The 14,103-nt window shown below is 38.4% G+C and overlaps 1 protein-coding gene across 1 annotated transcript in view; it reads right to left on the bottom strand.

Moving 5' to 3' along the window:
* The window catches only part of ptpn2a (protein tyrosine phosphatase non-receptor type 2a), a 15,308-nt gene extending 1,858 nt beyond the window's left edge, over nt 1–13,450 (bottom strand). The window contains 8 exon segments of the mRNA XM_073846969.1: nt 3,652–3,836; nt 9,285–9,446; nt 9,601–9,810; nt 9,908–10,045; nt 11,276–11,374; nt 11,656–11,756; nt 12,124–12,214; nt 13,198–13,450. Of these exon segments, the coding sequence (XP_073703070.1) occupies nt 3,652–3,836; nt 9,285–9,446; nt 9,601–9,810; nt 9,908–10,045; nt 11,276–11,374; nt 11,656–11,756; nt 12,124–12,214; nt 13,198–13,254 (1,043 nt within the window). The 5' untranslated portion in view covers nt 13,255–13,450.
* Between the last annotated feature and the right edge of the window lie 653 nt (nt 13,451–14,103).

Genomic DNA, 14,103 nt, shown 5'->3' with positions numbered 1-14,103 from the left:
TGACACTTTGCTCGAAGTATCGCCTCGGTCTCTACACATGAACTCGAGCATTGAGAACATTGTTCGTGTACACAGAGTTTACTAAAAAGAAAGGTTTTGAACAATGCAGCTTAAACATCCTGCCATAGTAGAAAATCACTCAAAATCGATCATCTAATCCAGGGGTCTTCAACTAAAACGGCTCGAGGTCCAGACAATTATATATAAAAAACTATTTATGTTTTTTTTTTTTTTTCGCGAGACCAGGGTATCTGCAGCATATTTAATCTTAAATTCTACACATTTAAATACTTTTTTAAAGACCTGAACAAAATTTAATTAATAAATAAATAAATTATTAAAATGACTGTAAAAAGCATGATTTACAATTGAGATGCAGATTTCCCAAAACAAAAAAGATTTCTCAAATTATAAAATTCACATTCCAGCCTTCAAAAGTCAACAGTATCAATTCTTATATTAATTTAAACAATTATTGTCAATCAAGTATTATATTAATTAACATATATTTTATTGCCTTAATTGTTTAAATTTGTATAACACATGATCTTGTCGATCCATCAGATAACATTTACAACTCTACGTGTTTGGTGCTTAAAACCATTGACTGATTTGTTTACATTGGTCTTTTTGACAACAGTAGACGTTCGAGCTGATAAAAAATGTCAGATCATTCTCTTCCAGCAGGAGGCGCTATCAGAATGATACACAAAGCAGCGCCGCAGCTGACTTTGAAACGCGCAGCGCTCATATTTATTCAATGGATAACCTTATAAAGTTCCATCGCAATTCTTGCCTTTTAGTCCCCACATTTAAGACCACCTGAAATAATTAGTCTTTCTTAACCCCTAATAACACTACAGTCATCAATAAATATGAAGAGCTTTATTTCAAGAACTGACTTTCAAAAACCCTTAGCCTACACAAAATACGTTTCTTTTTATTTTGCAGAAGAGAAATATTAGGGAAGTAAATTAATATCAGCATATGAAGTATATTCGTCTATCATTGTCTCTTAGAGAATGTGCACATTAGATGCTGAAAGCGCTGTTTTTACTTTCACTTTAATATATGCAGTTTTCACGTGGCTTGTGTGATATCCATTGGCTCACCGTCGTGGTTTAAAATATAAATATGTATAAAAATACAGTATAAAAAGATATATTTACAATATTTTGCGACGTAACCCCAAAATAATGCATTTTCCATCAACGTTTTTCACTCACTGAAAGCTACATCTGTCTGCCGATCTTTTCTCTCCTCACTGCACGGAAGATTGCACCCAAACGCTGACCCTAGTGTGCTTGATATAAATGTATTTATTAGAAATAGCGTTTGGCATTTTTTTTATTATTATTATGTCAAAAGCTTTCACGGTCCGCATGGACGCATCTTGCGGTCCGGAATCATACTTCGCCATCCGCCATTTGCGAACGGTCGCAAATACGTGACATAGGTCACATTTTCAGGTCGAAAAATCCGGAATTCCGGATTAATCCGGAAAAATCACATCCCTGATCATGCTAGCAACATTCTAATCATGGTAGCTACATGCTATTAACATGTTAATCATGTTAGAAACATGCTAATCATGCAAGAAACATGCTAACATGCTAATCAGGCTAGAAACATGTTAACATGTTAATCATGCTAGTAACTTGCTAATTATGCTAACATCATGCTAGCGACATTCTAATCATGCTAGCTACACGTTAATAACATGTTAATCATGCTAGAAACATGCTAGTGCCTTGTTAACAACAATGCTAACAACACACTATTGACATGTTAATCATGTTACAAACATGCTAGAAACATGCTAATCATGTTAGAAACATGTTAACAACATGTCAATAATGCTAGTAATTAGCTAAGCACGTTAGTAGTGCTAACATCATGCTATCAACATTCTAATCATGCTAGCTACACGTTAATAACATGCTAATCATGTTACAAACATGCTAGAAAAATGCTAACAACATGCTAATCATGTTAAAACATGCTAACAACATGTCAATCATGCTAGTAATTAGCTAATCATGCTAGTAGTGCTAAGATACTAGCAACATTCTAATCATGGTAGCTACACTTTATTAACATGCTAATCATGTTTGAAACATGGTAGAAACATGTTAACGACATGCTAATCATAATAGAAACATGCTAGTGTCTTGCTAATCATGCTAGAAACAAGTTAATGATGCTAACAACATGCTAGCAACATGCTATTGAAATGTAAATCATGTCACAAAGATGCTAGAAACATGATAATCATGTTAGAAACATGTTAGCAACATGCTAGTAACTTGCTAATCATGCTAGCTACCTGTTAAATAAGTTAGAAACATGTTAGCAACATGCTAAAACATGCTACAGACTGTATCCGACAGACTGTATTGCCCTCAAAACATTCAAGCTTTAGGCTTTAAAGGAACACTCCACTTTTTTTGGAAATAGGCTCATTCTCCAGCTCCCCCCGAGTTAATAAGTTGATTTTTACCGTTTTGAAATCCATTCAGCCGTTCTCCTGTTCTGGCGATATCACTTTTAGCATAGCTTAGCATAGATCATTGAATCCTATTAGACCAATAGCATTGCGTTCAAAAATGACCAATGAGTTTCGATATTCGTTGTATTTAAAACTTGACTCTTCTGCAGTTCTATCGTGTACTAAGACTGGTGGAAAATGTAAAGATGCGAGTTTCTAGGCTGATAAGATTAGGAACTACACTCCCATTTCAGCGTAATAGTCCAGGAAGTTTGCTGCCGTAATTTGGCCGAAGCAGGCGGAGTATTATCAGAAATGAGTTCCCAGCTAGTTTAGCATTTGCACATGTGCTGCGTGGTATTACTGCTCCTGTTTCGGCCTTATTACGCCAGCAAACTTCCTTGACTATTACGCCGGAATGGGAGTGTAGTTCCTAATCTTATCAGCCTAGAAAATTGAAGCTTTGCATTTCCACCGGTCTTAGTACACGATATAACTACAGAAGAGTCAAGTTTTAAATAGGACAAATATCGAAACTCATTGGTCATTTTTAAACGTGATGCTGCTGGTCTAATAGGATTCAATGATCTATGCTAAGCTATGCTAAAAGTGATATCGCCAGAACAGGAAAACGGCTGAATGGATTTCAAAACGGTAAAACTCAACTTATTAACTCGAGGGGAGTTGGAGAATGAGCCTATTTCCAAAATAAGTGGAGTGTTCCTTTAAAACTACTTTAAACTTCAATCTTTTTCGGACTGAAAACCATAACATTTCTAAAACTCTAAAAAACTTAAAACTTAAAATTCGTCTTGACTAGCTTTTTTATCTAGTTACAGTTTAAAATAACTGTTTCCTATTTAATGTATTTAAAAACGCAATTTATTCCTGTGAATGCAAAGCTGCATTTTCCTCAGTGTCACGTGATAATTCAGAAATCAATTCTATTATACTGATTTGGTGCTCAAGAAACATGTATTATTATCAATATGGAAAATTGATTTGCAATTTTCAGTTTTTCAATGATTATAAAGGTAAAAAAACATGGTCAGGTCAAAGTGTCTGAATCATTTTTGGTCCCAAATGTGGAAGTATGAAGAATTTTTGGATATAACATGTCACAGTTTACTTTAGTTAGTAAGTTCTTTTTTTCTTTTTCTTACCTTAATGTTTTTAACTCTGCATGCTCTTCCTTTGGTGAATGTAGGCCGTCTCTGTCTCTTCCTGGATCATGTGACTCTGTACAAGAGTCAGACTGTCCGTTGAGTTTCTCTGAATTCAAGATGCAGCTCTGAGAAGATGAAACCAAATAAGATTCTGGCTCCTGCCATTCATTTGGCTGCTTCTGCTGTCAACGCAAAAGGTTAAGGGTTAGAGACAAATACACAGTACATGCAATACTTTTGGGAAGCTGACATGTCCTGTGTTTTCTTTTTTCTTTTTATGTTTATCAACATGTTACACATCAACTATTTACATATATTGGAAAGCACAAATTAAAAAAAAAAATATTTTATTTGGTAAGGTAAATATGTAACCCATTTATGAACATTGCTATTCAAATTTCATGTTTTTGAATTAGTAAGCCTGCAAATGTTTGATAAAAAATATATATAATTTTTAAAAAATGGCTTCTGTTTTAAAATAAGTAATTTAATACATTTATTTATTTATATTTAATTTATTAAAAAGTTCAAAATTCTTTATAAATATCTCTATTGTCCTTGCTGACTAAAAGTATATATATACACTTCACTAGTCAAAAGTTTTTGAACAGTAATATTTTTAATGTTTTTTTAAAGAGTTCTCTTCTGCTCACCAAGCCTGCATTTATTTGCTTCAAAAAACAGCTAAAACAGTGATATTATGGAATATTTTTACTATTTAAAATAACTGTTTTCTATTTGAATATATTTTAAAATGTAATTTATTCCTGTGATCAAAGCTTAATTTTTTTAGCATCATTACTCCAGTCTTCAGTGTCGCATGATCCTTCAGAAATCATTCTAATATGCTGATTTGCTGTTCAAGAAAAAAATTATTATTATTATGAATATATCTATCTATATATCTCTATATCTATATCTATATATTTTTGTTGTTGGCATCCTTCTGTCTCGAGAGACAATGGTTTGGAATCTGCACCCAGGTCAGTCTGTGGTTTGGTTGCAGACTCTGCTATGGCTGTAGAGTCCGATACGGGAGCGACAGCACCGCTGGCACTTGCTGCAGGTGTAAGCAGTGGTGGAGTCAGTGGGGGCAGGCTGAACGCTTTGCTGCCGGCGGGTCCTCTTCTCCTCCCACTGCATTTCTCTTTTTTCCTCGGCTAAAAGGACACCAGTCTTGACGGTGGATCGCCAATTCTCGCGGTCCGATGTCACTGCTTCCAAACCAGCTGGGCAGATTCTGCACGCTTTCAAATCACGCTTGCAAGCGTCCTTGTAGCGCAGAATTGGCCGTCCAGTTGGTCGTGTTCCTGTGGCAAGCTCCCCATACAGAACGTCCTTTGGGATGCGACCGTCATCCATCCTGCACAGGTGGCCAAGCCAGCGCAGTCGCCTCTGTGTGAGGATGGTGAACATACTTGGCATACCTGCCTGAGACAGAATGGCTCTGTTTGTGATATGGTCCTGCCATGTAATGCTCAGGAGTCGCCTGAGGCAGCGCATATGAAAGGCATTCAGTCTTTGCTCTTGGCGAGAATATAAAGTCCAAGCTTCACTGCCATAGAGGAGGGTGCTCAAGACACATGCTTGGTACACCTTCAGTTTTGTTTTGAGTGTCAGCAAAGTGTTGTCCCAAGCCCTCTTTGCTAGTCGAGCCATGGCGGTTGCTGCTTTGCCTATCCTTATATTGAGCTCGACATCCAGGGATAGGTTGCTGCAGATGGTGGAACCAAGGTAGGTGAATTTTTCCACTACCTCCAGGGTGTGGTCGCCGATAGTGATTGCAGGAGTGGTGCTGACATCTTGAACCAATATGTTGGTTTTCTTGAGGCTGATGGTAAGGCCAAACTCTGTGCATGCATCTGCAAGGCAAGTGATGAGTCGCTGGAGGGCACCCTCAGTGTGTGCAGCAAGAGCAGCATCATCTGCAAACAGCATCTCCCGTATGAGTACCCTGCGGACCTTAGTCTTTGCTCTGAGGCGGGCGAGGTTGAAGAGGTTCCCATCGCTCCTAGTGTGGAGGAAGATCCCGTCTTCAGAGTTGCAGAAGGCATAGCGCAGGAGCAGGGAGAAGAACATGCCGAAGAGTGTTGGCGCCAGGACACACCCTTGCTTCACACCGCACCTGATTGGGAAAGGGTCTGATGATGACTCGCCATACTGGACTGTGCCCGCCACGTTTTCATGAAATGATATAATCAGCTTCAGGAGCTTGGGGGGGCATCCAATCTTGTGTAGGAGAGTGAAAAGGCCAGTCCGACTGACCAAATCGAACGCCTTGGTCAGATCTATAAAGGCGAGAAACAGGGGACGTCTCTGCTCACGGCACTTCTCCTGTAGCTGCCTAAGGGAGAACACCATGTCAATTGTTGACCGTTTTGCTCGGAAACCACATTGCGACTCCGGATACACACGATCGGCGAGCAGTTGTAGGCGGTTAAGGACGACACGTGCAAAGGCTTTCCCCACAACACTGAGGAGGGAGATCCCACGATAGTTATTGCAGTCACTGCGATCGCCCTTGTTCTTATAAAGCGTGACAATCTTAGCGTCTCGCATGTCTTGGGGTAGGATGCCCCCTTCCCAGCATTTGAGCAGGAGGTTGTGGAGGTGGCCGAGAAGAGAGCTCGCTCTTCCTGCCTTAATGATCTCTGGTGGAATTCCGTCACTGCCTGGTGCTTTCCCGCAGGCAAGTGAGTCGATGGCCTTCCCGAGTTCCTCGATGGTGGGTGGCGAGTCAAGCTCCTCCATGGTGGGCAGAGGCGTGGTATTTCTAATGGCTGTGTCAGTAACAATGTTCTCTCTTGAGTACAGTTCCTGGTAGTGCTCAGCCCATCTCTCCATCTGCTTGCTGCGATCTGTGATGATCTCCCCGGAAGTGGATTTTAGGGGAGCAGTCTTGATGGCGTTGGGACCAAACGCTTTCTTCATGCCCTCATACATGGCTCGAATGTTACCACAGTCTGCCGAAGTCTGAATATTGCTGCACAGCTTCAGCCAGTAGTCGTTCGCACACTTTCGGGCAATCCTCTTGGCGTTGTTACGTGCTTCTCTAAAGGCAGCCATTGTTCTTGCAGAAGGCTGTCTCTTGTGCTCAAGGAGAGTGGCACGTTTTGCAGTGATGGCAGGCTCCAACACCTCGATCCCTGCCTCAAACCAATCTTCACTCTTCTTCACTTTCTTCCCGAAGGTGTCTGAAGCAACCTTGTACACGGTGTCACGGATGTACTCCCATTGTGTCATAACACCGTCTACAGGGCAGTCCTCCAGTGCCCCATCAATGGCCCTGGTGAAGCGTTCCCGCAGCTCTGGCACTGATGTTCTTGCCGTGTTGATGCGAGGGCGGCCCTTCTGCTTCGAGCGATGGGTTCGTCTAGGTTGAAGGCGCACCTTACTGCTGACCAGAGAATGGTCCGTGTCGCAGTCAGCACTGTGATACGTGCGAGTGACGAGCACGTGCTTGAGCATGGGTCTCCGAGTAACAATGAGGTCAAGCTGGTGCCAGTGTTTGGATCTGGGGTGTCTCCAAGACACTCTATGATGGGGCTTGGTGGGGAAGAAGGTGTTGGTGATGCACAAGTTGTGGTAAGAGCATAGCTCAAGTAGTCGCTGTCCGTTCTCATTGAGCTTGCCAACACCAAAGTGTCCAATGCAGTGTGGCCAGGAGGTGTAGTCAGCACCCACCCGGGCATTGAAGTCCCCGAGCATGAGCAGGTGGTCTTTTAGTGGGATCTCTGCAATTTTAGCATCGAGTTCATAATAGAAAGCATCTTTATCCTCAGCTGTGGAGCATAGTGTGGGGGCGTAGACGCTAAAGATGTACATGGGTCCTGAGGAGGTTGTGAGACGGAGGGAGAGGATACGCTCAGTCCCCTGAGAAGGAGGTTCTACTGATGGCAAGAGGGAATTTCGCACTGCAAAGCCGACCCCATAAAGTCGGCGCTTGTCTTGCTCCAGTCCTTGCCAGAAGAAAGTGTAATCTCTCTCCTTCAGACTTCCACTGGATGGAAGACGTGTCTCTTGAAGGGCGGCAATGTCGATGTTGAGCCTTAACAGCTCGTGGTTGATGATAGCTGTTTTTCTAGCATCGTCAACTTGCTGAAGGTCGTCACAGAGGCCAGGGCACAATGTTCTGACGTTCCAGGTTGCCAGCCGCAGGGCTGGTGGCTTTTTGGTCTTTTGATTATTTCCTGGTGCTGGGATTTACAACCTGCCTGTCGATTTTGTCTAAGCTCCATGCACCCGATGAAGCAAGCAGGTTGTGGCGGGGTAGTACCTAACTGCCCGGGGGCTGCCCGGGTTGAGGCGGGCGGTAACGACCCAATGGAACACGATGATTCCTCCCACCGTCGGGAGCAACCCCTAGCGCCCGGCTCGACGCCAAATGAGCCATGACTTATTACTGGTAGACTGCTGCTCCCCGTGTTGTTTCTGCACTGGAACAGTGCAGCTGGAGTTACCTCTCCAGGTGCAGGCCTGGGCTGATGATATGGAGATCCTGGGTTGCCCAGACGTCAGGACCCCCCTCTCGGCTTTGCTGGCAGGATCTGGCAGAAAGGCGAGCCAATACAGTCAGTGTCAGCGCAGCTGCAGGAGTTGCCGGACGGTGACATATTCCCTCACCATCCGCCTGAGGGGCTCCACTCCTGATTTTCTGTTGGGGTTTACTCCCTTAGCCTTTGCTTCCCCTGGAGCTAACCACAAGGCAGTGGCTCACGGGGGTTTCTGTACAGAGTTTAACTTCTCTGTAGTGGTATGATGGTACATCCCTTGGGTCGCTCTTTGTCTGGAACCTCCCCCTCAACCTGCATATCTATATATACATTATATATATATATATATATATATATATATATATATATATATATTTTTTTTTTTTTTTTTTTTTTTATTAAAATTAATACTTTTATTTAGCAAGGATGCTTTAAATTGATCAAAAATGATGATAAAGACATTTATAATGTTACAAAAGTTTTCTATTTCAGATAAAATGTTTTTCTTCTAAACTTACTTTCTTCTTTTCTGTTAAGAAACCTCAAAAAAATTCTACTCAGCTGTTTTCAACATAATAATAATAATAATAAATGTTTTTTTAAGCAGCAAATCAGACTTTTAGAATGATTTCTGAATGATCATGTGATTGGAGTGATTATGCTAAAAATTCAGCTTTGAAATCACAGGAATAAATTATATTTTAAAACACACTCAAATAGAAAACAGTTATTTTAAATAATAAAAATATTTCCAAATTGTACTGTATTTGCTGTATTTCAGATCAAATTGTCTTTAAAACTTCTTTACAAAACATTAAAATCTTACTGTTCAAAAACTTTTAACTGGTAGTGACATGTACACTGCCATTCAAAAGTTTGGGTTTTTCATGTTTTTGAATAAATCTCACTAAGGTTGCATATGTTTGTTAAAAAAAAACCATTTAATTTAAAACAAAAGTCTTTTCTTGTAATTTATTAAAAGTACTTACATAAGACCCCAACATTTTGAACAGTGATATACTTTTTAGGAATAGCACAGTATAATGCAAATAAATGCAATTTTTTTTAATGCAACACTGGTTATTAATAAACTATTTAAAATCAAATGTAATAATGCAGTCGCAACATGCTTGATACCTGTAGAAACGAGTCTCCCAGGATGCTCTTTGCTCCCTCCATGACTGCCATATATGAAAATCGAAGCTGATCTGGTGTTTGGATAAGGCCCATTCGATACTCTCTCATATCTAACAAAACCTTTTGTATGTCCACAGACGAAGGGTCTTTCCTCTTGTCCATCTACAAATACGACATTAAAATGTCAGTTCCACAGTATATTATATTGTACCTGATAATAGAAAACCTCTGGCCCAGGTTCAAAAAATCATTACAGTCTGACATAATGAATGTACTAAATGATGAATTATTTAAGATTTTGTAACTGCAGTCTTACCAATACAAGGCAGGTGTCAACCAATGAGAAAGTCCCAGACCTCCCTATTCCTGCACTGCAGTGAACCACCGCAGGGCCGTTCTCTGGCCCTAATGAGCCAGACTCTCGAACTTTAAAAAGGAAGTTGAGGAATGATTCTGGGGACTCTGGCACGCCAAAATCAGGCCACGTTGTGTAATGAAAATGATAGATCTCTCTGGTTTCTTCAGTCTAAAAATAGAGGACAGATTATTACAGGACAGATTTTATTTTTCATGTGTTGTTTAGAGATATATTCAGTGATGTAATAATTTAACATCACATTCACCTTGCAATTTTTAAGTTCTAATAGTCTGATTGTGTAATTTGGTTTGACATCCTCAAGCTCCAGAGTCACCATAAACTCAGTGTCACTGAAATCCATGTCTCGCTCCTCCTTTGATGGCCAGTACTGCGCACATTTCTCCTGTTCAGGTTGAACAAAAAAAGCAAAAAACATTTCAAAAGGGTTTTTTTTTTTTTTCAAACTAAGCAAGCTAAATCTCATTCCTATTACTAAGTTTTTGAACAGTAAGATTTTTAATGTTTTTTGAAGAAGTCTCTTCTGCTCACCAAGCCTGCATTTATTTGCCCTAAAGCACAGCAAAAACAGTAAAAAATGTTTTATATTTCTACTATATAAAATAACTGGTTTCTATTTGAAAATATTTTCAAATGTAATTTATTCCTGTGATTTTAAAGCTGAATTTTTAGCATCATTAGAACAGCATTTATCTGAAATAGAAATCTTTTGTAACATTATAAATGTTTTTATCATCACTTTTGATAAATTTAAAGCATCCTTTCTTTCCCAAAAAATATAAAAAATTAAACTGACTCCAAGCTTTTGAATGATATAATGTATAATGTTACAAAATCTTTTTATTTCGGATAAATGCTGTTCTAATGATGCTAAAAATCAAGCTTTATAATATTAAAAATAATACAAAAAATGTTTCTTGAACAGCAAATCAGCATATTAGAATGATTTCCAAAGGGTCATGTGACACTGAAGACTGGAGTAATGATGCTGAAAATTTAGCTTTGATCACAGGAATAAATTATATTTTTAAAAATATATTCAAATAGAAAGCAGTTATTTGAAAAAATCGTGCTTTTGCTGTATTTGGGATTAAACAAATGCAGGCTTAGTGAGCAAAGAGAATTCTTTAAAAACAAAAAAAACTTTTGACTGGTACTGTATCAACATAATACGTAATAATGACAAAAAATAATGAAAAAACCCTCAAGACAATTATTTAAAACAACAATTGGTAAGATATACACTAACATTCAAAAAAGTGGTCAGCATTTATTATACCATTTAAAATAGTAATATTGTGAAATATTACTACACTTATAATAATATAACAACTGTTCTATATTTTATACATTTTAAAATTAACTTTATTCCTCTGATGGCAAAGCTGAATTTTCAGAAATAATTCTAACATGCTGATTTGGTGCAGAGATAAAGAAATATTGCTTATTATTATATCAGTGCTTTTGTGGAAGCTATAATACATTTTTTCAGGATCCTTTGCTGAAAATAAAGTTTTTTTTGTGAAGTAAAACAGTTTCTTTCTTTTAAAAGAAATGTTACGTAAATGTAAAAACAAAGCAAGGCAAAGAACAAACGTTGTTTGTGTTCACTCACCGAGCCTTTCTCTATAACTCTGTTAAGCATAATAACTGCTTTGCAACGTTGTTCCCAAATCATTTGCCAGAAGTGACCACAAGTGTTCCTCAGTGGGCCCTGCAGAAAGAAAAATGTATCTGCAATTACATTAGAGAATACACAAACAAGCTGCTCAGTGCAAAAGAAATGTACATTACATTAAATTACAATCTGAGACATTCTTCTTTGCTCTACAAAAGGCTGTTAAAAAGACAGGTTTCATGATACTAAACACAAAAACAGGGGAAATTGGTTTGTATATAAAAACCACATGCAAATGTGTATTTCGTTCACATCAGACATAAGTGTAAGTTAGCTAAATGCAAACAGTAGACTTACTTTTTCCATTACTGCCATACCTGTGTCAATATGTACCTTCTCTGGGCCTCCTCTATGGTAATTAAGCTCGCATTTATGTAGTCATTCTCTGAATTTTCTAATCTCACCCGACTGTGATCATCTTAACACAAAAATGCAAGTTATTCAGAGAGAGCCGAAACACATACATTTTGCCATTCACAGAGTTTTTAATTAAAAAAAAAGAAACTTCTGATATCATTGTAATTTAAATCTGTATGACTCTTTACTCCAGTAAACACATTAGGTCACTATTGACTTTCACTACATTTTTTGAGAGTAAATGGTGACTAAGGCTGTTATTCTGAGGCAATTACATCTCCTATTTCAGTTTACAGACAACAAAAAAAAAAAAAAGCCACACAGATGTGAAACAACATGATTCTGGCTAAATAATGATACACCTTTTAAGAGCAAGGCTACAAAATGAGTGAAACATTGTTAAAATGGTTTACATAGAAGGAACTTACAGGGGCTGACATCTCTATATCTATTCCTATTGCGATTTTCTGGGAACTTTGCCACTTTGTAGGGGCACTCCTGAGACTGGTTACGGATTTCCTAGAAAGTGATTACAAAATAACAAACATGCAGTGTGAAAAGCCTTAAAAAACACTCCGTTCTCATATATTACATGACCTGTAAAACCTGTATGTTAACTTTATTTTTAAAATGGCACAAAAAAAAGAGGAAGTGTTATAAAAATCTAAAAAAAAGGTCAGAATAAGTATATCCAGCTAAAATAAGGGGGGTTGGGCATGTAGGACTATCTGGCTGAGTTATAGAGAACTGACAGCTTCGGTTCTTCAGTTCTTGGGAAGTGCTCGTCAGTTCTCAGAAACCATATCAGTGCATGGAGGTGTGTCAAAACCTAGCGAGCTCCCTAACTTGACGGCATTTTTGAGTATCTTAGATGCACACATTGGGTTTAGAAGCCGGCAGATATCAGAAGGGATTTAGTGTGATAGGACTTGTAACGCATATGCTGCCTAAAACAACTAACATGAATCCGTTATGTCTTGACATGCTGTCTGGGTAGACAGCTCACAAGGTGTTGAGACACAGCCCACGTGCTCACAGGAAGCTGCTCTAATGCACCGCACTGTGACATGACCACTCATGCACTTCACATTCTGGCATTTACTCAGTGTAAACAAGTTATTTTAACACTTGACAATTCGCTGAAGGGTTTTATTCGTTTTGCCTGTCGGCAAGAATTAAACATATAAACCAATTCAGTTTAAAATCATTGTAAACCCACTTCCACTCAGGTTCAGGTTTACCGAGTTGAAATGATTCACGAAAGAAGATTATTTCAGATTTAGCTGCAGGCAGTAAATTTGTGTGGACCGTATTTCTCGGTATTACGCGCATGCGCTGTAACGCAAAGTTGAATTTACCCGTTCGTTCTCACGGCCCGAGTACTTGCATAGGACTATTAGATAAACATTACAAATCTATCAGGGGAGAACACAGCAGCTGTCCCATGCGTTCATCCTAACAACGGCTCATAATTAATCATTCAGAAGAACAGTATGACTTACATTGTAAAGGTTTTGCCACTGTCCAGATGAATCAATGTTCTCAAACTCCTGATCCATTTTTTTCTCCGAAGCGGGGTTATTCAAATGGAAAATTATAAAATCAAATGTCGTCTGAGCTCAAACGAGGGGTCGCTATTCCATTGTTAAAAATTGTCATGATCCCCTGAAAACGGCAAGAGGAACGGTGCAGTGCGATGTTAACCCTCATCAAAGAGGATAAAATTACCAGCACTTTCAGCACCCCCATCGGCTACTTCCGTGTGCCAGTGGAGAGCGAAAAACGACGCCCTCTGTCGACAAGAGTCGACATGGCTACCTTGATTACTTCCAGGTAGTGGTGGAGATTCATTCAAACGACTCGAATCTTTTGAATCATTTCACCAGAATGATTCTTTTTTATTGCTTTGTTTTACAGAACAGTACAAAATATATGTATGTAACGTAAATTGTGTATTTTACTGAAATATGTAGTAGAAAACTTATGAAAGATTTACATTATATATATATATATATATATATATATATATATATATATATATATATATTTTTTTTTTTTTTTTTTTTTTAAATCCACATTGTTTTTTTAAATCCAACTTAGCAATTTTGTTACTAGATTTAGCAACCTTTCAGACTATTCAAGCAACTTTTCCCCAAAAACCACCTAGCAACAAATTTTGCTATTTTTCAATACAACTTTTAGCAACTTTTAAAAATTTTCTCAAATGCTAAAAAGGCATGCATTTTCCTCTTAACCAATCAGTGCCTAGCAGTACACACATCACATGTAAATCGAGTTGCTAAAACAAATAAAATGTAATTGTTCAAAAAATGTGTAAATTTTCAATAATTCAATGTTGTATTTGAAAATAAAAATATTATAAAAAATGTGTTCGTATTGCTTTTACA

Source organism: Garra rufa, chromosome 9 (assembly GCF_049309525.1).
Source record: "Garra rufa chromosome 9, GarRuf1.0, whole genome shotgun sequence".
Classification (NCBI taxonomy): Eukaryota; Metazoa; Chordata; class Actinopteri; order Cypriniformes; family Cyprinidae; genus Garra; species Garra rufa.
The sequence above is the reverse complement of the archived record's forward strand: the minus strand, read 5'-3'. Positions and strand labels throughout refer to the sequence as shown.